At 45.1% G+C, this 26765-nt stretch overlaps 1 protein-coding gene across 3 annotated transcripts; it reads left to right on the top strand.

The window, feature by feature from the left end:
* Nucleotides 1-379: 379 nt before the first annotated feature.
* On the top strand, nucleotides 380-26315 carry ZNFX1 (zinc finger NFX1-type containing 1). Of its 3 annotated transcripts, none has more exons than XM_035025375.1 (14): nucleotides 380-485; nucleotides 2457-2571; nucleotides 5582-7390; nucleotides 11776-11907; nucleotides 13212-13360; nucleotides 13980-14129; nucleotides 15185-15299; nucleotides 16579-16829; nucleotides 18583-18722; nucleotides 19967-20121; nucleotides 20469-20614; nucleotides 21400-21510; nucleotides 21825-21920; nucleotides 22789-26315. In XM_035025375.1, the coding sequence occupies exons 2-14, from the start codon at nucleotides 2511-2513 to the stop codon at nucleotides 25228-25230; spliced, it is 5757 nt and encodes a 1918-aa protein (XP_034881266.1). In that variant the 5' UTR covers nucleotides 380-485; nucleotides 2457-2510; the 3' UTR covers nucleotides 25231-26315. The 3 variants fall into 3 exon arrangements, with proteins under 3 accessions (XP_034881266.1, XP_034881267.1, XP_034881268.1); XM_035025376.1 differs by having other exon boundaries at nucleotides 382-485; nucleotides 2415-2571; XM_035025377.1 differs by lacking the exon at nucleotides 380-485 and adding an exon at nucleotides 1581-1886.
* The last annotated feature ends 450 nt before the right edge of the window (nucleotides 26316-26765 follow it).

Below are 26765 nucleotides of genomic sequence, written 5' to 3'. Positions count from 1 at the left end.
CGCCCGAGCCCGCCGGTCCCGCCGCCGCGGGGAGCTGAAGCGACGCCCGCCGGTCCGCCAGCCCCGGCCCAGCCTGAGGGCGGGGGCGCCGGCAGTGCCACAGGGCCCGGCCCCCTCGCTCGCAGCCCCGAGGTCCCCTCCTCCTCCCCCCACCCCAGCTCTCCTCCTCCCCCCACCCCAGTTCTCCTCCTCCTCCCGGCCGCCCGCCCGGCCCAGCCTGAGGGCGGGGGCGCCGGCAGTGCCACAGGGCCCGGCCCCCTCGCTCGCAGCCCCGAGGTCCCCTCCTCCACCCCCCACCCCAGCTCTCCTCCTCCCCCCATCCCAGTTCTCCTCCTCCTCCCGGCCGCCCGCCCGGCCCCTCGCCCCGCCCAGTGTCTGCGGGGAAAGGAAACCGAAAGTGCGCGGCGCCGGGCGGGGCCGCGGACCTTCCTGGGCCCGAGCACCAGTGCGAAGGCTGCGGCTGCGAGAAGACGCGCCGGAGCCGGGTGAGTGACCCCCGCCCCGGCCCCGCACCTGCTTCTGCCCGCAGCGACCCCCGGCGCCCGCGCCGCCCGCCACTGCCTCTGCCGCCGCTTCTCCCGGCGCCCGGTACTCGCCTTAGCATCCCCGCCGCCTCCTCAGTACCCCGCCACCCCTTCGGCGCCCCGTCTCCCCATCATCCATCTCAGAGTCCCAGGTGCCCCCCTCGGAGCCCCATTGCCCTTTCGGCGCCCCCATCGCCACCTCTGCCTCTGATCCCCTCAGATAGTTCTGCTCCCCACCTCCATCTCTGCCCTCGCTTTCTGCCCCAGCCGCCCCCTTCATCTTCGTCTGTCCTTACCTGCCATCGCCTTCTTCACCCCCAGCTTTAGGAAGCACCCTCAGCACCTGCACGCCCCATCCCTACTTATAGCCCCCCCCCAACTGAGCTCAGCCCGACCCTCTTCTTCTGAAGGCCCCCCTACCTCCCCTGCCATTCCGGCCCAGCCTAGCCATGGCACCTTCTTCATGCTACCGCACGGCCCTGACTCCCCCTCGACCCCCTAATACTTCCATCAGGACCCCCTGGGCTCCTGGGTGCCAGTGATTCCTGCATTCTTCCTTCTACTACCCTCTAGGGACCCTGGAGAATTCCCCTGATACCCACCTCTGGCTGCGCGTTTCAGTCTCTTCCATTCCCCTCACTGTGGTAATTACCATTCTCCTCTGATTTGACCCCTCTACCAGCTTGGCCATCACTGATTTTCTTCTTCCTGCCCTTTTAGGCCTTGACTCCCAAAGAGACCCACTTTAGTCTGCCTTTTTTCCATGGCATTTCCTGTTCTCTTTGGTCCTCCCTTTGCTCTCTTTTTTGTTTTTTCCCATTTCTTTCATCCCAGAAAATTTGAGTTTCTATTTTAGTATTTTTCAACAAGAGAAAGAAGGCATTTTCTTCTCAGAATTTTTTTTTTAATTAAGGAAAAAAAAACCCCAAAACCAAAATACTGAATCTGCACTTGAGAGCTAGGTTTGATATGATGAGGAAAGAGATGCACCCACAATATTCCCAGCAGGAAGGAAAAGGACTCCTTTTTCTGATGAGGATAAAAGCTACTTACTCCTCATATAATGCCAAATCTATTCACAGTTTCCAACTATGAATATTTTAAAACTCAGTGAGAGGGACAGTCTCAGAAATCCCTTTGCTGAGGACTCTGAGTCACCCACTCTTTCCCTAGCCCCAGGTCATATGATGTGTGTGAGTTGTATTAAGAAGTTCCCTTAAAGGGGCTTCCTCTTCCTCTTATAGGATCACTGTCAAAAACCTTCAAGGTAGAAGAAAGAGGAGAAGGAAAGAACTACAGATTTCTAGCTGATCCTGGGGAAACAGCATCCTGTAGAGGCTAAGCCTCTGGTTATTGAAACATGTAATTTCCTTCTCTTGATTCAGTAGAATAGAGGGCTTAATCAGTTTGGCTGCATTCCAAAGAATAGGATAAGGGATAACTGCTCACTAATTATTTACAAACTATAGAATACTGTGAGCTATAGAATACTGTATAATAGAAATGCTGGGTGGGATGGTGAATACATCGTTTTTGGATTAACAGAAATGTACTACTTTCTGTCCTGGAAACAATATTTGTCTGCTTTATGGGAGAGGAAAATGAATCCTAGCAACTGATTAAGTAACTTGACTAAAGGCATAAACCAAATAGTAGTTTTGAATGGGAATTGATAATTCCTTCTACCCCAGTGAAGTGCAAGGATAAAGAGAAGGGGAAATTTGAAATCATCTAAATTGTGAACTTAACATTTTATGTCATATTTGGGCATTCACAGAGTTGAACACTCGTGCCCATGATTAAATCTGTGTTTAACTCTTAGTTAACAGATCATTAAGATGTAGAGGCAGAAGGATTGGCTTGATGCTATTTTGGATTTTTTTCTGCTAGATGCTGTATTTCAAGGACCCTGATCTCTCTCAATCTGTGCAGATTTCCAGATAACTGAAAGTAACGTGAACGTGAAGGAATTCGGGTAACTCAGACATGGAGGACAGAAGACCTTGCTTGGAGGCCTGGCCAAGGAATCCCTATACTAACCACAGAGGTGAGCAAGATTTTCTGCCTAATGGGAAGGAAATTGAGTTCTGTATGAATAAGCAGGCCCATCTAAGATTGACAGCATCTGTCAAGTAAAGAATGACTTATTCCTTAGCCATAGCATGAATGACTCTGAAAAATAAATAGCCTTCTCTTTTCCCTAAGAGAGCTGATGAATGGGTACAGTTCACTTTAACAAAGGTAGTGATAAGGTGTCTGAATTGGAAATAACTCTGGTTTAGAGCAACACCCCCCAATAGAAACATAATCAAGTCAAAAATGTAATCTTTAATTTTCTAGTAGCATCATTAAAAAAGCAAAAAGAAACAGGTGAAATCCGTTTTTGAAATTTATTACTAATTTAATAAAATTTAACACCTATTTAAATAAGTATATCCAGGTGATGTCATTTTATTGTAATAATTGAATGCATATATATATATATATTTAAGATTTTATTTATTTATTTGACAGAGAGAGACACAGCGAGAGAGGGAACACAAGCAGGGGGAGTGGGAGGGGGAGAAGCAGGCTTCCCGCGGAGCAGAGAGCCCGATGCAGGGCTTGATCCCAGGACCCTGGGATCATGACCTGAGCTGAAGGCAGACGTTTAACCATCTGAGCCACCCGGGTGCCCCTTGAATGCATATATTTTATTATCATAGTACTTTAATAATTTCCGTATTTTTACCTGTTCCCCCAAATATTTAAATATTATGTTAAGGTGTTATCAGTATAAAGAAATTTTAATGAGATATTTACCCTATTTTTGGTATTAAGTCTTCAAAGTTACATGTGTTGTTTTACACATCTTTATCAGACTAGCCATGTCTAATATTCTTAACATTCATACATGGCTAGTGGATGTGTATGTGATAACGTGTCTAGAACCCTAGTCACCAAAGCAGTTCCGAAAGCATCACTATTGCTATGATGATTGTTTGCTTAGAACTTTCTAAAACAAAACCAAATGGATTCTTGGTTTTCCCTAAGTTTGCAATATGTCATCTGAGTTCAGCTGTGGAACAGATGAGAAAGAACTTGAATTTTATTTTTTGAGCTGCATGAATGTTGGAAGAATATGGGAGAAACAAGACAGTTTTTCATTCTTTAAAACATCAAGTTTTATTAGAAGGAGGACTTCTGATACTTTGAGAGTTTGAAAAGTGAATAAGAAAGTAACACTTAAAAATGTAGATTTCAGTAATACAGTATTTATGTTTTATCAAATGTTCCTTTATGTTGTCACGATAAAATTTCCTCTACAAAGTGCAAAACAAAAAATGTACAAAAATGGATTTAGCATCTGATGTCATGAAATGGTACGATCATCTTGACTATGATGTGTGTTCATAACATTTTTACCTTCACATCATTGTATACAATCTTATTTTGCTGTTTTTAAATCTCCCAAGTAATTCTGCTAAGTTGGGTCAGCTCTGTCAATTTTATAGGAGAGGAAAGTGAAAAAAACTGGGCTTGGGGGCGCCTGGGTGGCTCAGTTGGTTAAGCAACTGCCTTCGGCTCAGGTCATGATCCTGGAGTCCCGGGATCGAGTCCCGCATTGGGCTCCCTGCTCAGCGAGGAGCCTGCTTCTCCCTCTGACCCTCCCCCCTCTCATGTACTCTCTCTCATTCTCGCTCTCTCAAATAAATAAATAAATCTTTAAAAAGAAAAAAACAAAAAAAAACTGGGCTTGGGTACATTGGCCAAGTTACTTAAATGTGTGGCAAGGGGCACCTGGGTGGCTCAGTTGTTGGGTGTCTGCCTTCAGCTCGGGTCATGGTCCCAGCATCCTGGGATTGAGCCCCGCATTGGGCTCTCTGCTCGGCGGGAAGCCTGCTTCTCCCTCTCCTACTTATGTTCCCTCTCACTGTGTCTCTCTCTGTCAAATAAATAAAATCCTAAAAAAGAAATGTGTGGCAGATTAAGGAAAACAAGTTCAACTTTATCCACAGGATGATGTTAACTTTCATGTGTGGACTGGGTGTATCTCCTCCCTCCCCCAACAACTTCTGGTCTGAGGGTTGATAGTAGATAATACTATGTGGATGAACTTGTGCTTCAGAAGGGAGAAAAACTTAAGTTTCATTTTTGAGTTTCCTAAAACAGAAGTTCAGTTTCATTTTTCAGTTTCCTTTTCAACGTATTAATTAGCTCAAAAACATCTTGGTAAAGGAAGCCCCACCATCCCCTTTGCCATCTGATGCTGGACAAATTTCAAGAAGCATTTCTCTTGTAACTTTATGCCACTTGATGCCTCTGTCGCCTGTGACGTAATTGTTTAGTGGTAGAACCAGTGACTCTAGAAGTCAATAGGGTGTTCCCAATAGAAAAGTAGTATTAGTGCTGCTAGTAATGAGAACTTTTTATGTGTCAGGTACTCTACTAAGCATCTTATAAATATTTAATATTTACACCCACATAGATACTTAGGCTTAGAGAAATTATGCGACTTGGCCAAGGTTATACAGTGAGGAAGTATCAAGGATGAGATTTGAACCAGATCTGTTTGGCTGTGGAACTCATGTTTTAGCAATCATTTGGTATTGGCAAAAAACTAGAAGCAATGAGCTAATCTTTTTGACCCTCTGAAACAATCCCAGCTTATGAGGACTAAATGAGATACTGCAAGTATTTATTCTCTAGTATGTATTAGGCATTCAAAAAATGTTTATTCTTGTTTTTTTAAGTTTTATTTATTTAAGTAATCTCTACATCCAGCATGAGGCTTGAACTCAGGACCCCAAGATCAAGAGTTGCGTGCTAGCCAGCCAGGTGCCCCAGCAGATGTTCTTTTTCCCTTTTGCACCCTCTGAAAAAACGTTTTCATAATATATACAGCAACCATAGTAATCTATTTTACATTTATTACATGGCTTTTTAGGAAACTTTCTCTGCAAAGAAAATCTGAGTTCCTTAGTTGTTTTTGAAAATGAGAGTCTTTCCATTGTTGTTCTATTAGATTTCCTTACACCTTCATTTTTGTGCTTACCCAATATTTCCATTGTGTTTAGGGCCTGTAGATGGAGAATTACCACCAAGAGCTAGAAATCAGGCCAATAACCCACCAGCCAGTGCTCTCAGAGGAGGAGCCAACCAGCCCGGAAGGCATCCTAGGGCCACCAACCACGCTGTTCCTGTACGGCAGAGAGAAGAAAGGTTTGGAGCTATGGGCAGGAACCCACATCAGGGAAGGAGAAGCCATGAGGGGCACACCAGTGATGAACCTAGAGGCCAAAGACGTGGTCAGGAAAATGATGCTAGGCGGAGAAATGGCAACCAGGAGGGAAGGAATCACAGACCATCATGGTCTGATGAAAACTTCCAGCAGTGGCGGACCCCCCACCAGAAGCCTTCAGAACAGCCACAGCAGGTGAAGAAACTGGGCTACAAATTCCTAGAAAATCTTCTGCAGAAAGACCCTTCTGAGGTGGTCATCACTCTTGCTACAAGTGTAGGGCTGAAAGAGCTCCTGTCTCATTCTGTTATGAAATCCAACTTCCTTGAGCTCATCTGCCAGGTTCTTCGGAAGGCTTGCAGTTCTAAAATGGACCGCCAGAGCGTTCTCCATGTCCTGGGCATGCTGAAGAACTCCAAATTCCTCAAAGTCTGCCTCCCGACTTACGTGGTAGGGATGATCACTGAGCCCATCCCTGATATTCGAAACCAGTATCCAGAACACATAAGCAACATCATCTCCCTCCTCCAGGATCTTGTAAGTGTCTTCCCCGCCAGCTCTGTGCAGGAAACTTCCATGCTCATTTCCCTCCTGCCAGCTTCTCTGAATGCTTTGAGAGCCTCTGGGGTTGACATAGAAGAGGAGACAGAGAAGAACCTGGAAAAGGTGCAGACCATCATTGAACATCTGCAGGAAAAGAGGCGAGAGGGCACTTTAAGGGTGGACACCTACACATTAGTGCAGCCTGAGGCAGAAGACCATGTTGAGAGCTACAGGACCATGCCCATTTACCCTACTTACAATGAAGTGCACTTGGATGAGAGGCCATTCCTTCGTCCCAACATCATTACTGGAAAATATGAAAGCACTGCTATCTATCTGGATACCCACTTCCGACTCTTGAGAGAAGATTTTGTTAGACCCCTGCGAGAAGGCATTTTGGAACTTCTCCAAAGCTTTGAAGACCAAGGCCTGAGGAAGAGAAAGTTTGATGACATCCGAATCTACTTTGATACCAGGATTATCACCCCTGTGTGTTCATCATCAGGCATTGTCTACAAGGTGCAGTTTGACACAAAACCACTCAAGTTTGTTCGCTGGCAGAATTCCAAGCGATTGCTCTATGGATCTTTGGTGTGCATGTCCAAGGACAACTTTGAAACATTTCTTTTTGCCACTGTGTCTAACCGGGAGCAGGAAGATCTCTGCCGAGGAATTGTTCAGCTCTCCTTCAATGAGCAGAGCCAACAGTTGCTAGCAGAGGTCCAGCCATCTGACTCTTTCCTCATGGTGGAGACAACTGCATACTTTGAGGCCTATAGGCATGTCCTGGAAGGACTCCAGGAGGTCCAGGAGGAAGACGTCCCCTTCCAGAGGAACATTGTGGAATGTGACTCTTACGTGAAGGAGCCATGGTACTTGCTAATGGGGGGTAGATATGATTTCACTCCCTTAATAAAGAATCCCTCGGCCACTGGAGAATCTCTGAGCAATGCTGAGGGCTTGAGACATGCCAGAGTGAATGTCTTAGACCCCAGCCAGTGGCCCTCAAAAGAAGCCTTGAAGCTGGATGACTCTCAAATGGAAGCCTTGCAGTTTGCTCTCACAAGGGAACTGGCTATTATTCAAGGTCCTCCTGGAACAGGTAAGAGAATTTTTCAGACCACATGACATCTGCCCTATGAGATAGGCAAGGGAGGCTTGACTGTAGGTTTCTAGAGTATCTTGATTAGAGACATTCTCCTAAAATGGGCATTAGACTTATCTATAAAGTAGCTGTTCCTGGTGATTTTCCAGTGGGCATCCATTCGTATGCATAGTAATCAAAATCTCAAGGTTAGAGAAGACTGCTATGGGGTCAGACTTAGGAAGTTGCATGACCTTTGCTTCGTCAAAGGCTATATTAATTTTTATTTGGTTTTATATTTACTTCTTAGTTTTTAAAGAAATTTTATTTATTTGAGAAAGCAAGAACAAGCAGGGGGAGCAGAGGAGCAGAGGGAGAGGGACAAGGAAACTCCATGCCAAGCACAGAGCCTGACTCAGAGCTCGATCCCACAACCCTGAGATCAGAACACAAGCCAAAATCAAGAGTCGGACACCCAACTGACTGAGCCACCTAGGTGCCCCTGATTTTATGTTAAATAGTATCAAATACATAATAACAGCACTATGTGCCAAGTAGTGTTTTATATGCTTTCCATGTATATCAACTCATTACATCTTAAACAACTCTGAAGTAGAAACAATTCCATTTTACAGATGAAAAACTAAGGCAAAGAGAGGTTGAATAATATGTTGACATTCATACAGATGGTAAGTGACAGACCTAGGACTTGAACTCAGGCAGTCTGGCTTATTTTGTCCTGGCTCTCCTATCTACCACACCATACTTCTCTTGGCTCAGAGTCTGATGTGAGGCTCGATCTCAGGAACCTGAGATCATGATCTGAACTAAACCGAGAGATGCTTAACTGACCGAGCCACCCAGGCACCAGTGGAAGGTTCTTTCTGGTAAGAAACACTTACATAATGGGAAAATATGCATAATTAAAGAGATACTTTGAAGGCTTAAAAAAAAAAAGAGGGGTGCCAGGGTGGCTCAGTTGGTTAAGCATCTGCCTTTGGCTTAGGTCATGATCCCACAGTCCTGGGATCGAGTCCCGTGTCGGGCTCCCTGCTCAGCATGGGGTCTGCGTCTCCCTCTGCCCCTCCCCCCTGCTTGTATGCTCTCTCTCTCTCAAATAAATGAAATAAAAAAAAAAAGAGGATTACCAGTTTATACTTCCACCAAGAATGAACTAGTGTTCCCATTTCCTTACATCTTTTCCAGTCTTGTTACCCGTCTTTTTTGCTGATCTGCAAGGTTAAAAATTTTGACCCATTAGTTTTTACGTTTTTGGTTTGTTTTAAGATTTATTTATTTAGAGAGAGAGAGAGCACGTAGGTTGGGGGGGAGAGAGGGAGAGAGAGAATCCTTAAGCAGACTCCCCGCCAAGTGCGGAGCCCAACGTGGGGCCCCAATTCTAGGACCCCGAGATCATGACCTGAGCCAAAATCAAGAATCAGCTGCTCAACTGACTGAGTCACCCAGATGCCCCTGTTTTTAGTTTAATAAAAAATGGTTCAGGGCGCCTGGGTGGCTCAGTCGTTAAGCGTCTGCCTTCGGCTCGGGTCATGATCACAGGGTCCTGGGATCAAGCCCCGCATCGGGCTCCCTGCTCCGCGGGAAGCCTGCTTCTCCCTCTCCCACTCCCCCTGCTTGTGTTCCCTCTCTCGCTGTGTCTCTCTCTGTCAAATAAATAAATAAAATCTTTAAAAAAAAAAAAAAGGTTCAAAGTTTTTAAAAAGTCTCCTTCCTCTTACTATTCCACTCTGTTCCCTTCCCTAAAGCAAACAATGTTATTTTCTTATTTTATCCTTCCGGAGATATTCTGTGAATATTCAAGCAAATGCATGAATTGAATATATTTACACCCTTTACTATTTTCTTTTCTTTGTTTTTTAAAGATTTTCTTTTTTTTTTTTTAAGATTTATTTATTTATTTTGGGGAGATTGGGAGAGAGAGAGAACAGGGGGGATGGGTAGAGGACAAGGGAAAGAAAAACTTAAGTAGACTCCACGCTGAGCACAGAACCCAATTCAGGGCTCAATCTGATGACCCTGAGAGCATGACCTGAGCTGAAACCAAGAGTTGGATGCTTAACCAACTGTGCCACCCAGGCGCCCCTTAAAGATTTTATTTTTAAGTAATCTCCACATCCAATGTGGGGCTCGAACCCATAATCTGAGACCAAGAGTCACATGCTTCACTGACTGAGCCAGCTCCTCGGCACCCCACCCCTTACTTTTTTTTAACCCACTGTGCTAGAAACACTCTTGTGCATGTTGCTTTGTCCACTTATAAAATATCTTGGTGATCTTTTCATATTGGTACATAAGTAGTAGCTCTTGTTTATGACTGCATAATATTCCATGCAATGGAATAATCTAACCAGTCCCATGTGGAAAGATTTATTAATATAAATAACATTTCAATGAATAGTCTTATTTGTGAGTCATTTCATATGCAAACAAAATAAATGCAGAAGAGAAATTCCTAACTTGATCAAAGAATATGTAAATTTGTAATTTTAATAGATCTTGCCAAATTGCCCCCTGGAAATGTATATCACAGTGGTTAATATGTATTTGTTTAATGAAGAATGAGATTAAATATCCTTTCTTGAGTTTATTAGCTGTTTATATTACTACTTCTGTGGATTGGCTTCTTTTCAAATGGCTTCTTATTGATTTGTAGGAGCCGTTTTGTCTCAAAATCTACATGTTACAGATAATTTCCCTTAATGTTAATCACTTGAAGTAGGACTTTAGTTCCAAGTATACTTTCGTTCCAAGTATAGTAATAATTTCAGGCTTGCTTAAGTCACATACCTAAATGGTTATTAGGAAAGAGCATAGCTGTGAATATGAGGGGGAAGTAATAAAGGGAGTCATTTTTGAGGTAGAAATCCCAAAAAGTACCCGTTCTAAGGGGAAGGAAGTAGGAGGAGGAGATAGAGTAACTATTGAATTATAGAGATTTTCTTTCCTCTTGAGGTATCCTTATCCATCCAGTCCTGTAACCAGATACCTAGTTTTCCTTTTCTGCTTCCCACCCTAACCAAACCATCATCAAGTTCCAATCGATGTTAACCTCTGAAACTTCTCCCCGGTCTGCCTCCTTATCTCATCTCTACTGCTGAAGCCAAGCCTCAGTCTTTACTTACCTGGAAGATGGCAGCCCCATCCCTATTCCTTCTTGCCCACTCTTAACTCCGTTTTCACTTCCCCAGGGAAGTCTCTTCTAACTTCATCGACTACGCCAAAATCCCAATTATTTTTGGGGGGGGTACCGTGTATTTCTCATTTCCCACCTTTATGATTTTACATTTGTTTGTGTGATTGATATCTTTTTCTTCTGCAAGTCTGTACGTTCCAGGAAGATAAGAACCGTGGCTGTTTTGCTGACTGTCCTATTTCTTGCACCTAACACAGTGCCTGACATGTATTAGGCACTCAGTACTTATTATTTGAAGGAAAAAAAGGAAGGAAATTGTTATTTATCTTGCTATACTGAAATCTTTGATTTTCTTCTGTTGCTTCCTCACTTACTCTGAATTTTACCAGGACAGTAGCTACCTTCTCAGCCTGACACAGAGTAAGAATTTAGCTGTTTGTAGACTTAATTAATTATTGGCCATTTACGAATGAGTCTGTAACTTTAACTTCAATATTGATTTCTTTGAGTTTTCCCCTCCTATCACAAAGGCAAGTCTATTGTGATATATAGAAAGCATTTCTAAATAATTTATTGCATGAGGGTACTGGCTAAAAAATACCTTACAGTTGTGAAAAAACATCTTACAGCTGTGAAAAAAGAGACAGGGGAGGGGGGATTCTTTTTATGTGCTGATAGAGAACTATCTCCAAGGTACATTAAGTGAAAAAAGCAAGATGTAGAATAGTGAAAATAGTCTGCAACTATTTCCATTTAAAAAAAAAGGGAAGGCTAGAGAAAGACTGTGTTTTTACTTGTTTGCATTTGCAAAGTATGACTAACTCTGGAAAGTGACACAAAAAACTGGTAATATTGGTTGCTTCCAAGAGAGGAACTGGGTGGCTGGGGCCAGAAGAGCATGGGGGCTTTTCGTTATATACCCATTTGTGCTTCTTGGATTTTAAACAATCTCAGTTTAAATTTTTTAAAATAATAATTTGCTGGGGCTCCTGGGTGGCTCAATATTAAGCGTCTGCCTTCGGCTCAGGGCATGATCCCAGGGTCCTGCCCTGCTCAGTGGGAAGCCTGCTTCTCCCGCTCCCACTCCCCCTGCTTGTGTTCCTGCTCTTCGCTATGTATCTCTCCGTCAAATAAATAAATGAAATCTTTAAAAATAAAATAAAATAATAATGTGCTGTAAATAATTAATTACTCCTTCTAGGAAGTCTGTAATTTTTTTTTTTAACTCTCCTGTTTCCTTGTTTTCTAGGCAAAACCTACGTGGGTCTAAAAATTGTTCAGGCGCTTCTAACCAACGAGCCTGTCTGGCAAATTAGCGTCCAGAAATTCCCCATCTTGGTTGTATGCTACACTAATCATGCTTTGGACCAGTTTCTGGAAGGTAAGTCTAGGCCAAATTGTTCTCCATCAAGACATTTATAATTGAACTATCAGCAACTTCAGTAGCTTTTTAATGTCTTTGAACTAAGTCCATAGTCCTTTCTATGACCTGCAAGGCCGTGTGTGGTCTGCTCCAGCCTAATTCTGAGCATTATCTCCTACCTCTTCCCTTGTTCTCCCTAACTCCAGCAACACCAATTGTCTTCAGTTCTTCCAGCTTCTCCCTTGGACCATACTGTTTTCCCCTCCCTAGAAGGCACATTTTTCTCTCTCCCTCTCTCTCCATCTTGACCTCATCTAGCCTGGTTGGCTCCAATTCATTCTTCAGGTGTCACCTTAAATCTCTCTTCAAGTAGACTCCCAATTGCCCCCAGACAAGGTTAAGTCTCCTTTTGTATTTTTTCTTCAGAAACTTAATACGTATGTAACAATTTATTGTATGTGTTTTTACCCTAGACTCTAAAAACTGTGAGGGATAGTCCCGTTTTTTGCTATATTCATAGATTCTGGCACATACTAGGTACTGAAAAAAATACTAATTGCATTAATGAATGAGTAAGTATATGTTTTTCATTTTCCTTATAATATTTTCCATTCTATATCTTCCTTTAATCTAGATTAAATCTTTTTTATTCTTGGGATCTCAGTTTAAATACTAGACCCTCAAGAATTAGATCACTACCCACCTAAACTAGGTAAGGTCCCCTGTTACATACTTAGAGCATCATGAGCTTATAGTCTTTACCGTACTCATTGCTATTATGATAAACTGTTTAATGTGTATCTTCTCTGCCAGACTTCGAGACATGAGAACAAATTAGGAACTGAGTCTTAAGCTATATCTTAAGAACCTAGCACATGCCTGGCACACAATGACCAATCAGCAAATACCTGTAGAGTGAATAACAGAGAACATTTACTAAGTGCTTGCCTTGTGCCAGGACCTGCCTGGGAGCTATACAGATGCTCTCTCATTTATCCAGACCATAGCCCTGTAAGGAAAGTATTTCTGTCTTCAAATCACAGATGAAGAACTGGAGCTCAAGTTAAGTAACTTGCCGTAGTTTACATAGCAATAGTGGTGAAATCAAGATTTGGGTCCCCAGTTGTCTGATTCTAAAGCCTATGTTCTTAAGCACCACACAACGGCTCTGCAGGTCTTTCATCTCTGGGGTAGATTCCTGTAAGCATCAGCTTGTTCCCTAAGGGAGCAGCTGTGACAATATCCCAAACACATAGAGCTCTCTCCTAAGAGAATCCAGCATAGCTTGTCTCACCTCTGCTGTGCTCCACCTTGCTCCACAGGCATCTACAAGTGTCAGAAGACCAGCATTGTGCGGGTAGGTGGAAGGAGCAACAGTGAAATCCTGAAGCAGTTCACCCTGAGAGAGCTGAGGAACAAGCGGGAGTTCCGCCGTAGCCTCCCCATGCACCTCCGGAGGGCCTACATGAGTGTGAGTTCCGGCTGGGGCTATCCGAGATAGTTCAAGGTGGAAATTTGCTAGAGAGCAGTGTCTCTCTGGGTATGCGGTCCAGGGACAATAGGGAGGCACTCTACAGAGTGGTGAAGGACCGAGGTTCCTTCCAACAGTCCACTCTGCTGGTCCCATGGTGTGACCTTTGCCCTCATAATCAAGATGGAGAAAGGGCAGAAAGGGCACACCACCCCTCCCAGCCCCTGCCAGGACCTTTTAAAGCCACTTCCCCAAACCACCAGCAGCCCTAGCTTACAGCCCATCTTCTAGCTGGGCAGCAGTGTACCCAAACAAAACTCTGAGTTCCTATTACCAAGAAAGAGAGAAGTGTCTGCAGCAGTGTCCTTGGCCTGTTTTTCTGTTGTATTAGCTGTTTCCTTTTCTTACTGGTTGGTAGGAGTCTTTTAGACATTTTGGATAGTAATCCTTTGGTTTTGAGACCACAATAATGTGGTTGGAAGTTGGTTTGTTGACTGGTCTATTTATTTATTCTCTCTTCTTGCTGTTCCTGTCTTAGCTTTGTTTTCTCTCATGGCAGGAACTGAATTCAGGGGATGATGGTGCTTCCTCATCATTTCTTTCCTTCTGTTCTTGGCAGATTGTGACACAAATGAAAGAGTCAGAGCAAGAACTGCATGAAGGGGCCCAGACCCTGGAGTGCACCATGCGCGGTGTATTACGGGAACAGCACCTGGAGAAATACATCTCCCCCCAGCACTGGAAAAGCCTGATGAATGGACCAGTACAGGTAGGGGTCATCCTGAGGGCTCTAAGCATCTCTCTTGCCTCAGTACTTGGAGCGAGTCTCCAGCAGAAGCAGCAATCCAAAACATAAGCTGTTTTGATAATTCTGATGCTGCCATAATGTGAGAAGTACCTTTTCATGAGGAGAAGTGGCTGAGTATACTAGTCAAGAGCAAGACAAGACTCTGGAGCCAGCTTGCTGGATATGAATTTTGGTTTTGTTCTAGGAAGGTTACTTAAATTTCTGTGCCCGCTTCCTCTTTTATAGAGTGGGGATGATAATAACATTAAGTTGAATCATATGAAATTGCCAGTATTTGTAAATTTGACTTGCAAAAATGGCGGTTTCTTAGATCAATGTAATTCTTATGGGATTATTATTTGGATAAGCAAGTTAATATTTGTAAACCACTTAGTTTAATTAGTGCGCTATAAATGAGTGTTAAATAAAACAAACAAAATTATAACAAGGCAACCTAGCACATCTAGAGAGCCTTGAAGTCAGCAGACCTAAGTCATACAGATGACTTAGCCAGTGTGATCCTCAGGTCTCTCAGCAGTCAAACAGGGGTAATAATAACGCCTGCCTTCAAAGGATATTCTAAGGACTAACTGACATGATTTCTGTAAAGTGGTTGGTCAGGAACCCAGTGAAATGGTAGCTCTCTTATCAATGAGTTGTTGACTTCTAGGGTTACATACCCAGAAGCCTGAAGGGGTCAGTCAGGATCCATAAATGACTAACAGACTAGATATGAGACATTGGAAAGTAGAGAGGGCTTGGCAGACTGGAAAAGAAGTGGTGGCAACCCACTTCCAGACATTTGTTGCCATTCTTGAATGCAGGCTCATTGCTGCCATAGATCCCGATTTTATCAAGAGAGGAAATTTTTATTTTTAAAATTCTATGCAAGTCATATTTAATGATCTAGTTGCCCAAGGGTTGCCAACTTACAGCCTCTAAATTTTAAGGGAACCACTTTTGATCCTTCACAGAAGCCTTTCCTTTTACAGTGGTTGTCATAGAATTCTCGTGACTGATAATTATTCCTTCCTCAGGATAGCGAATGGATTTGCTTCCAGGGCTGGAAGCATTCCATGATGCTGGAGTGGCTGGGTCTGGGTGTCAGCTCTTTCACCCAAAGTGTTGCTCCAGCAGGACCTGGAAATACAGGTAAGAATGCATGTCTACCTAGAATCACATCTTAAGGTGGAATATGGTAAAGACCAGAGAGTAAAACTCAAAAGTAATACCTAGAATGTATAAAGAGCGATAATCAGAGAGAGACAAGTAATAGCTTGATAGGAAAATAGATAAAAGACATTTTACAAGCACATCACAAAATAGGAAATTCTAATGGTCAGTAAACATACAAAGAGTGCTCATTAGAAATGAGAGGAGCTAAAACCACAATGAGATGCTGTTATGCACCGGATTGGCAAAAATTTTAAAGTTTGCTATAACCCCACACTGATAAATCAGAACATGGAGTAGTAGGAACTCTGCTAAGGGGGATATTAATTTGCACAACCACTTTATAATAATAGAAAAAAATAGAAAGAACTCAAATGTTCATCAACATTTGTACAACAGATGGATCAATTACTGTCCATTCAGATCATGAAGTACTGTACAACAGTGAAAAGGAATGAGTCACTGTATATATGGCAATGTATGAATCTCAAAAACAGGCTGAATGGAAAAAGCAAGCTGTAGGAAAATATACACAATATTATTCCTTTGGTATAGAGTTCAAAAAAGTAGGAAAAAAAAAGCCAAAACTAGATGATGTGTTGTTTAGAGGTGTGTATTTATTATATATATGGTAAAGTTATTTTAAAAGAATGGTGGGGGGCAAGGTATGAGCAGTAAAATTCAGGTTAGACGGGCCCCTAAGGGTCTTCAAGAAATGGATGATTTTCTCCTTAAATTGGGTGTGAGGTACCTGGATGTTCATTTTACGAACTTTTATTATCTTTTAAATTGCCCATTTATGTTGCATATCTCTTTTGTGTATTTGACATAAGTAAAATCTTTCTTAAAAAGGAATACCTTTAGGGGTGCCTGGGTGGCTCAGTTGGTTAAGCATCTGCCTTCAGCTCAGGTCATGATCCCAGAGTCCTGGGATCAAGCCCCATGTCCAGCTCCCTGCTCAGCAGGGAGTCTGCTTCTCCCTCTCCTGCCCCTCCCTCTGCTCCTTCTCTCTTGCTCGCTCTCTTTCAAGTAAATAAAATCTAAAAAAAAAGGAATACATTTATATGGTATTTAAAAATATAACGAAAAAGTATCTTAAGTCTCCCTCCCCTAACCCTCATTTCCCCCAGTTTCGCCTGCTAGAGGTAACCACTTAAACCCCTTGAGAATGTCTTCATGCATCTGAGCTCTTGTAAGTGCCCTCTGCTATTGTTTGGCTTCAAGAGTTTCACCACTGTCCTGCCTGCTTTCCTCCTAGCCCAGGCAGAAGGGGAAGAGGAGGAAGAAGAAGGAGAAGAGGAGGGTTCGCTGATTGAGATTGCAGAGGAGGCTGACCTAATTCAAGCAGACCGGGTGATTGAGGAGGAAGAGGTGGTGAGGCCCCGGCGGCGGAAGAAGGAAGAGAGTGGGGCAGTCCACGAGTTGGCTAAAGTGCTTCTGGCCATGAGGCTAGACAACTATGGCCCTGGGACAACAGCTGGGCAGGAGCAGACCGCAGGAGAGTGGGAGGTAAATTCACCTGCTCGTGTCCTCTGGAAGCCCTAACAGAATGGGAAATGGGAGTTCAGTTATTACTGCTAGTTGGGTGGGAGTTAAACTCTTCTGAAACAGGCCTGAGAACATCTGTTGTGATTAGAACTGCAGCCCCTTGTTTTCACCTACTTCTATTACAGCAGTGTATTCACCTTGTCCTCACAGTTAACTTAATTTGCCCAATTTACAACTTAACCATAGTATAAGATGGGTCCAGTTCCCGAGAGTATAGAAATTATGTTCTTTCAGAGGGGCCTTGGCAAGAAATTCCAACTTAGAAAAACAGGAAGCAGGTAACCAAATGCTTCTCTTGAACTTTTGGAAAAATGCTTCACATGTGGGTCAGATCAAACACTTACGACCTCAGTGCTTGGTGCTTTCGTGGATATTATCTTCTCAAGTACAAATAAGCCTATGAACAATACATTAAGAGTTTAGAGAATTCAAGTAAAGCAGAATGAAGCAAACTGCACAGTCTGGATGGAATACTCATCCTTCATTCACCCTGGAATTTGATGTTTTTCTTAAAGCCAGAATGGTGTGTGAACACCCAGACTTTCCCTCTGGTCCTTCCTTTGGTAGAATCAATAGATCCTCAGAATTTACCATGCATTGCTTTGACAGTAGAGGACCAGATACTCAAAATAACATTTTCTGACCTCCATTGATGATTTAAGGGACTTTCAAAGGCAACTTTGACTAGGTGCAATTTTCATTGGGCTCCTAGCTTTGAACCTGATCTTCTAGTTCAGTTCACCATCACTGTAGGTGATGGATGGAGTCTGATCCCAGCATGTTGAGTTATGGATTGGGCATCTCTCTGCCACATGGCCTTAGGAGGAGTTGATTTGTTTGGTTTTGAGGTGGGGGACAGGTACATAATACTGTGACATCCATCTTTCATGCCAATCCTTCTAAAGGCTCATGGCCTCAGACTTAGTACAGAGCCAGGGTAGAGTACTTTCCCCTAAATGGTGCCTTTCACCCACTTGTTGAAGGTACTATGATGGCGTTAAGACCATCTTAGCAGGCCCTGTACGACATTCAACAAGACTCAGTGTCTACTACTTTGGTGACATGTGTTTTAGGAATGAGAAATAGTGTGGTTAAAAGACGTTCAGTGATAACTAGCATCAGCAGTATTCCAAGTGCTTTCCATATATTTATTCCTTCAGTCAGTTCAGCAGCCCTGTGAAGATGTACCGTTACTATTCTCATTTTATAGAAGGGGATGCTGAGGTACATAGAGGTTGAGTAACTTACTCTAGGTCCCACAATTTTTTTTTTTTTTTTTTTAAAGATTTGATTTATTTATTTGAGAGAGAGAGTGAGAGAGAGCACATGAGAGGGGGGAGGGCCAGAGGGAGAAGCAGACTCCCTGCCGAGCAGGGAGCCCGATGCGGGACCCGATCCCGGGACTCCAGGATCATGACCTGAGCCGAAGGCAGTCGCTTAACCAACTGAGCCACCCAGGCGCCCCTAGGTCCCACAATTTAATAAGAGGTAGATGAGGCTTTGAACCCAGGCAGACTGACTCCAGAGCCCTCATTTAGCCAGAGCCCTCATTTAGCCACTCTGCAGTGGGGTATGTGTTGGGAGAGTGTAAGACAGTCAGAGAAGTTCTGAGGTGGCGGCTCCCATATTTAATGTGCTCTGGCCCCCACCTTGGTCTTAGAACTGGGCCCACCTCTGCTCAGATGGTAACCCTGGCTGGTATTGATGTCCACAGACCCAGCGCAGCCAGAAAAAGAAAATGAAGAAGAAAGTGAAGGTTGAACTTCGCAAACTGAACACCATGACTGAGGCCGAGGCCAGTGAAATCCAGGATGTTTGGCAGCTGGACCTGAATTCTCGATGGCAGCTATATAGGTATTATGCCCACTCCCCACCCCTGCCCCCCAACCAGTTCATGTAATTTCCCCAAGGGGTTCTTTTTCTGTTCCTGGAACATAACCCCCCTGTCGCTCCACCCCGACCTTCAACAGTGTTAACTGACGATTGGTTGAAAACCCCCCTGAGCTGGGTGCTAGGGGTGCAGCCATGGGATAAAAAAGACACTCGGCTCTAGCCTTACAGAGCTTAAAGTCTATCCAGGGAGACAAATTAGTTAATTGCACAAATAAAAAGTTACAAGTGGATATAAACACTAAGAAAGAAAGGAGCAAGGAGTGCTAAGAATATTAACACAGGATCTGAGCTGGTCTGAGGTATCCAGGAAAGTGACATTGGAGGCAAGAGCTGAAGGATTAGTAGACGTTAGCAAGACCAGCAGGGAATGGGGAGCAGATGAAATTATGGGGACCACATGCATAAAGGCTTGACCTGGGAAGGAGTATGGCCGTTTGAGAAATGGAAAGAAGGCAGCCAGCATGGCTGTGTCTCAGAAATGGAAAGCGAGGTGAGAGAGGTGGGCAGGGGCCTGACCGCAAGGCCTCATGGAGCAAAGATGAGGAGCCTGGATTATCAAAAGCCACTTTTCAAAGTGTACTGAAAAGCCGTTGGAATGTTTTATAGCAGAGTAGTATAGTGATACGATTTGTTTTACTTGTAAACCAAGACTCTGGAGAATTAGGGGAGGGGACTCAGGCAGGGATGGGGCAGGGAGAATTTGTGAGAAATTCTTGAAGCTTTTGAAGTCCCTTACTCTCTTCTTAATTTTTTTTTTTTTTTAAGATTTTATTTATTTATTTGAGACAGAGAGAATGAGAGAGAGCACATGAGAGGGGAGAGGGTCAGAGGGAGAAGCAGGCTCCCTGCCGAGCAAGGAGCCCGATGTGGGACTCGATCCCGAGACTCCAGGATCATGACCTGAGCCGAAGGCAGTCGCTTAACCAACTGAGCCACCCAGGCGCCCTCTTCTTAATATTTAACATCTGTTCTTTATCCTACTCCCCTCCTTAGCTCCTGGCCACCTATGTACACGTCTCTGCACATCTTTTTGTTGGGCAAGTTGGACTCTTGGGTCCCAGTAAACCTGGGTCTCTTCCTCCTCTCTCTCTCTGGTCTGTAAGCTCCTCAAGGGTCTAGGTTCCACTTTATACACACCAAAGAGGGTTCCTCCACCTTCTCAAAGAGCACACATCTTCCCCTTTCTGGTTCTTCACATTCCCCAGGCTGTGGCTACAGATGTACCAGGCTGACACCCGCCGAAAGATCCTCAACTACGAGCGCCAGTACCGCACATCGGCAGAGAGAATGGCTGAGTTGAGGCTCCAGGAAGACCTGCACATCCTGAAAGATGCCCAGGTTGTAGGAATGACAACCACAGGTAGGAAAGCATGGGGAACTCCACCTGATCCAGCTGTTCACTCCTGGTGCCAAGCTCCTCTCAGACTAAGACAGGTAAAGAGGAGCTTCTTTAGTAGGTTAGAGGGAAAAGGCCATGAGAAGCTACTGAAAGCAAGCTGTGTTTAGGGAACTGATGGTGAAATGTACCCACTTATTCCTGCTGCATTCGGAACCCCAGCAATGACCAACATGGGTGATGCTTTGGAGACCACCCAGCAGCACTTGTTCTCTCATTCAGTGGTCAGCACAGCCCTGGTGAATGTGAGGGCTCAGTTGTCACAGGGTCCAGTGCCTGAGCTCAGGGAGGCTCTTCTCTCTTGACTCCAGGTGCTGCCAAATACCGTCAGATTCTACAGAAGGTGGAGCCTCGGATTGTCATTGTGGAAGAGGCTGCTGAAGTCCTCGAGGCCCACACCATTGCCACACTGAGCAAAGCTTGCCAGCACCTCATTCTGATTGGGGACCACCAGCAGGTAGGGCAGGAGCCCCTAGAAGATGGAAGACAGAGGACTGAGGGGTGCACTCACCAGTCCTCAAGCTTAGTAGCTTTCTGTGATTCTTTCCCTCACCTTCCACATTCAATCTAAGAGCAAGTGCTCTTAGATTTGGGGTATATTTCAGAGGTAGTGTCATTCATTTTATCTCTTCCCTCTGCTACTTTTATAATCTACACTGGCTTTTTAAGTGGACTATTCAAACAGTATGCTTCCTGTTCCCCTACTTCCATTTTTGCATTCCTCTAATCCATTCTTTATAAAGGAGCCGTGAATATTAAAAAAAAAAAAAGGAAATCAGATCATGTCACTCTACAACTTAAGACCCTCCAGTGATTTTCCATTGACTTAATATAAAAATCAGGCTTCTTAAAGTGGCCTACAGAGGCAAATATTCTCAGGTGCAGCCTGCTTCTCTGACTTCTGTCACCATCTCATTTGCCCACTGTGTTCCCATGCCTGCCCTCCTCCTGCTCCCTCTCATGGTTTGCTTTTCAAATGATAAGCAACTTCTCCATGCTGACATCAACTCAGATGTCACTCTTTAGAGAGGCCTATTTAAACGAACTCCTCCCCTGAGCACTCTGTCACATCACCCGTATTTCTTACCTTCATGGCCCTTGGGGCTCTTTATCCTTAGCCTGTCAGTACTTAGAATAGCACACATAAGGCACTTAAAAAAACATTTTGATGAGTGGGTGGGTGGGTGGGTGGATGGGTAAGATATGTCAATACAGAGTCCTCAGACTTGTTTCTTTTCTCAGCTGCGCCCCAGTGCCAACGTGTATGATCTAGCCAAGAATTTCAACCTTGAGGTATCCCTCTTTGAACGGCTGGTGAAAGTAAACATTCCCTTTGTCCGTCTGAATTACCAGGTGAGAAGCTGAACTTTTATTATTACCTCCCAAATGTCCAGGAGAAGTCTCCTGGGAACCTACCAACTGCCAGTAAGAAAGTCTCATAAAAATAAAACTGGTTTAGTAATGCAGTGACTGTCAGACTTCTTTTCTGTTACAAAATACCACAAGATCAGCCTTTGTTGAGTTCGTTTTGGACACAGGAGCTGTTTACATTCTGTTCTTTTCTCCCTATTCTTTTCAGGTTACCTCAAGATTTTCCACCAGCAACCTAGTCTTTAGAAAACTTATTCTCTGCCCATGTTTCTAATGACATATATATCTTGTTTCAGCACCGCATGCGCCCTGAAATTGCCCGGCTTTTGACCCCCTACATTTACCAGGATCTGGAGAATCATCCCTCTGTTCTCAAATATGAGAAGATAAAGGTGAGTCTGCCCTACCTGATCTTTCTGTGATGCTCTCAACAGCCTAGAAGGCTGTATTTCCTTAGGATGGAAAAGGGTTTTCAGAAGGGACTAAAGCCAGCTTTTTTTTTTTTTTTTTTTAAGATTTTATTTGAGAGAGAGCATGAGCACGAGCAGGGGGGGAGGGGCAGAGGGAGAGGGAGAAGCAGGCTCTCTGCTGAGTAGGGAGCCTAATGCAGGACTCGATCCCAGGACCCTGGGATTATGACCTGAGCCAAGGCAGACACTTAACCGACTGAGCCACTCAGGCACCCCTAGAGCCAGCTTTTTTAAAAGCTGGTTATTAAGGGGAGAAATAATATAGAAGTTGAGAGATAGAGACGTGGGTTTTGAATCCCAGCTCTGCCACTTAGTAGCTTTGTAACTTTTCAGCAAGTTATATACCATTTCTGAGTGTCAGGGTCTTCTGTACATTGAGAATAATGGGTGCTGCCTCATTACATTATTGTTTTGAGGGAAATAATGTGTGTAAAGCAGTCAGCACGGTGGAGTGCTTGTAAGTTAGCTGGTCCCTCAACATCTTCATCATCATAGCTGCTGCCTATTTCCTGGACTATAATAGTTGGATTGTGGATGGCTGTTTTAAATATTTATATCAAACAAATATATTGAAAACTGAAATAGACTAATTCTTTATCCATTTCCCTACTTGCCATGGTCCCAAAAGAAAGTACATGGTGATTGACTCCAAAATTAAAGATTTTGGTACAAAGTATATAAAAAGCCTTGCAAGGTCTCTCCCTGGAATAGGGCCAGTGGCCAATACACGTGAAGACAGAAGAAATTGCATGAGTGAACCTCCTAACATATCACTTCTTTTCCTTTCCAGGGGGTCTCTTCCAACCTTTTCTTTGTGGAACACAACTTTCCTGAACAGGATATCCAAGAAGGCAAAAGCCACCAGAACCAGCATGAGGCTCGCTTCGTGGTGGAACTGTGCAAGTACTTCCTGTGTCAGGAGTACCTGCCCTCCCAGATCACCATCCTCACCACCTACACCGGGCAGCTCTTCTGCCTGCGCAAACTCATGCCAGCCAAGACATTTGCTGGCGTCAAGGTCCATGTGGTTGACAAATACCAAGGAGAAGAAAATGACATCATCCTCCTCTCATTAGTGCGGAGCAACGAGGAAGGCAAGGTGGGTTTTCTCCAGATATCCAACCGCATCTGTGTGGCCTTGTCCCGTGCCAAGAAGGGGATGTACTGCATTGGAAACATGCAGATGCTGGCCAAGGTGCCCTTGTGGAGCAAGATCATCCATACTCTTCGAGAGAACAATCAAATAGGCCGCACGCTCCGGCTATGCTGCCAGAACCATCCCGATACCCACACTTTAGTATCCAAAGCTTCTGATTTCCAAAAAGTGCCCGAAGGAGGCTGCAGCCTACCCTGTGAGTTCCGGCTCGGCTGTGGGCACGTCTGCACCCGTGCCTGTCACCCCTATGATTGCTCACACAAGGAGTTCCAGTGCATGAAGCCGTGCCAGAAGGTCATGTGCCAGGACGGGCACCGGTGCCCTCTGGTTTGCTTCCAGGAGTGTCAGCCTTGTCAGGTGAAGGTGCGCAAAATCATTCTTCGGTGCGGCCACGAACAAATGGTTCCTTGTTCCATGCCTGAGTCAGATTTTTGCTGCCAAGAGCCTTGCCCCAAGGTTCTGAAATGTGGGCACAGGTGCAGCCACCCCTGCGGTGAGGACTGTGTGCGTTTATGTTCGGAAATGGTCACCGTGAAACTCAAGTGTGGGCACAGCCAGCGGGTGAAGTGTGGTAACGTGCAAGACCTCACGTATGACCTGCCAGTCAAGTGCACCACCAAGTGTGGCGCCGTCTTGGACTGCGGGCATCCTTGTCCCGGCTCCTGCCACAGCTGCTTCGAAGGGCGCTTCCACGAGCGCTGTCAGCAGCCCTGCAAGCGCCTGCTCATCTGCTCACACAAGTGCCAGGAGCCGTGCCTCGGCGAGTGCCCGCCCTGCCAGCGGACCTGCCAGAACCGCTGTGTCCACAGCCAGTGCAAGAGGAAGTGCGGGGAGCTGTGCAGCCCCTGCGTGGAGCCCTGTGTCTGGCGCTGCCAGCATTACCAGTGCACCAGACTCTGCTCTGAGCCCTGCAACCGGCCCCCGTGCTACGTGCCTTGTACCAAGCTGCTGGCTTGTGGCCACCCCTGCATTGGTCTGTGTGGGGAGCCATGCCCCAAGAAGTGCCGTGTCTGCCACCAGGAGGAAGTCACCCAGATCTTCTTTGGCTTTGAGGATGAGCCCGACGCCCGCTTTGTGCAGCTAGAGGACTGCAGCCACATCTTTGAGGTGCAAGCCCTGGACCGCTACATGGATGAGCAGAAGGACGACGAAGTTGCCATCAGGTTGAAGGTGTGCCCTATCTGCCAGGTGCCCATCCGTAAAAACCTCCGCTACGGAACCAGCATCAAACAGCGACTGGAAGAGATTGAAATCGTCAAGGAAAAGATTCAGGGCTCCGCAGGGGAGATTGCAGCCAGCCAGGAACAACTTAAGGCCCTGCTAGAGAGCAAGAGCCTCCTCCATCAGCAGCTTCCTGAAGACTTTGTGATGTTGAAGGAGAAGTTAGACCAGAAAAATCTGTCCGTGAAGGACCTGGGCCTTGTTGAGAATTACATCAGCTTCTATGGCCACTTGGCGGGCCTGTGGGATTCTCTGAAAAAGGTGAAGGTCTCAGAGCGAGAGAAAGTGGGGATTCGACTACAACAGGTCCATGAGTGGCTAGCCAAGAAGCGTTTGAGCTTTACCAGCCAGGAGCTGGATGACCTCCAAAGTGAAATCCAGAGGCTCACGTACCTGGTGAACCTCCTGTCCCGCTGCAAGATAGCAGAGGGGAAGATGAAAGGTAGCACAGCAGAAGAGGTCTACAGTGTCCGGAAGATCCTTGAGAAAACATGTAAGTTCACCCAGGAGGATGAACAGCTTGTGCAGAAAAAGATGGAAGCTCTGAAAAATACTCTTCCCTGCTCTGGCCTGGGCATCTCAGAGGAAGAACGAGTGCAGATAGTCAATGCTATGGGTTTTCCTCGTGGCCACTGGTTCAAGTGCCCCAATGGCCACATCTACGTGATTAGCGATTGTGGGGGAGCCATGCAGAGGGGCACATGTCCTGACTGTAAGGAGGTGATTGGGGGCATAAATCATACTCTGGAAAGGAGCAATCAGCTTGCTCCCGAGATGGATGGAGCCCAGCATGCTGCCTGGTCTGACACAGCCAACAACCTGATGAACTTTGAGGAGATCCAGAGGATGCTGTAGGAAGATGGCACACCGCTGCCTTGTGCCTGGCCGCCTCCCGGCTGGGGTCGGCTCCCTCTTGAAGGAACCGAAGTTTGTTTTTTATTATTGTCCTTTAGTCTTAGCACCTACTTAAGGATCCACTTTTAGGGGTTGCCCACATTTGTTTCTAGATTTCCCCTGCGCTAGAATAAGCACTTTACCTCCAGAACTGAGAGCAAAGTTAACAGATTTCTTCTCTTTTTTTCTCCTGCAAGTTAGTGGACAGGCTCCCTGGAGCACGTTTGGGGCTTCCACCTTGGGGTACCTACCGGTATCTCCGGGTCCTGACTCAGTCAGATGTTTTTTCTGCGGTGCTCCAGGGGCACAGTGTATGAACTCAGTGAAGCAGACTGAATGCTAATTGCCAGGCCCTAACTTGTAGACTAACTTTAATTTTAATAAACAGAGGTCCAGAGGAGTTGTTTATGAACTGCTTATCCTTTCAAGGAGCACAAAAATCCCTCCCACCCTCCTCCTTGGGCACCCTCGCTCCTGGAGACGGAGGCATGTGATAAGACAAAGACTTCAGTGACTAACCCTGACCCAGTTACATATTCACTGAGAGTGGGAAAGGTGTGACTACCCACAGCTGGGGGGCTTATGCAGCAGGCCCAGGCTAACCTAAGGAGTGATTCCCCAATACCCTCTCCTATGACCGGCACTTTGGGATGGTGGAGGTTTCTTTGTCTGCAGGAGGAGTAGTTCAGTAGCAGTGCTGGTTACCCAGGGCCCTGAATGGAACTAAACTTACATTTGGTACCAGCAGCACCTATCCAAAGTGTGACCCTTTGTTCCAACACTATTATAGCTTTTCCTGGGCAGGGTTAGCATGCCAGCAGCTTCTGCAGGCCCCAGACCCATGCCAGAAGCCAGCCCCCAGGCCTGCTGCCTGCATACATTTTCCCTCAGTTCAGTGTTCCTAGAACAGACACTTAGGCATCTCAGGTCTTTCTAATGTTGGTGAGAAAAATGTCCTTTTCCTATGTATGCATATCCTTTTTTGTCTTTACTATGCACTTTAACCTATAAAGCCAATTAATAAAAACGATGATTGAGAAATTTCAGTGGTCCACATTTGTCGTCAACTGTTAGAAGCAGCTCGGGCGGCTTGAGACAGTGAGGATGCGAATGGAGGCACTGCCTACAAGGAGGCCAGTCCTGTTTCTGTGGTACAGGGTTTTTATTTAGCTGGTGAGTCATTTTTACTCAAGGTAAAAAGAATGTTTTTGTATAAAAAGGTTTAACTTGGAAGTTTCCTTCCCTAGAGACAACTCTGTTAACCGTTTCCTGAATCCTCCCGGAGGTAAGCTATGCACATGCAATGTATAACCCCTTAAAAAAAAAAGTACCCAGTTCTGCACTTGGCTTTTTTAACCTGACAACCTTAGCTTGGAGATTTGGTTTAGATTAGATTAGAATTTGATTTCTGTAAGGACATGCACACAAAGAGTCAGCATACTCCCATCATGCCAGGTATGCTGTTATTTACTGAAATGGAGCCTTCTGTTGATGAC

This window comes from Mirounga leonina, unplaced genomic scaffold (genome assembly GCF_011800145.1).
Source record: "Mirounga leonina isolate KUSES-001 unplaced genomic scaffold, KU_Mleo_1.0 Mir_195, whole genome shotgun sequence".
Lineage (NCBI taxonomy): Eukaryota > Metazoa > Chordata > Mammalia > Carnivora > Phocidae > Mirounga > Mirounga leonina.
The sequence above is the reverse complement of the archived record's forward strand: the minus strand, read 5'-3'. Positions and strand labels throughout refer to the sequence as shown.

Bases quoted from the DNA above. Each gene is read 5' to 3' on its own strand.
- ZNFX1 (XM_035025375.1), top strand. From the start codon at position 2,511: ATGGAGGACAGAAGACCTTGCTTGGAGGCCTGGCCAAGGAATCCCTAT. The intron at 7,391-11,775 runs GTAAGAGAATTT...CTTGTTTTCTAG, and splicing joins TCAAGGTCCTCCTGGAACAG to GCAAAACCTACGTGGGTCTA. The intron at 21,511-21,824 runs GTGAGAAGCTGA...ATCTTGTTTCAG, and splicing joins TTGTCCGTCTGAATTACCAG to CACCGCATGCGCCCTGAAAT.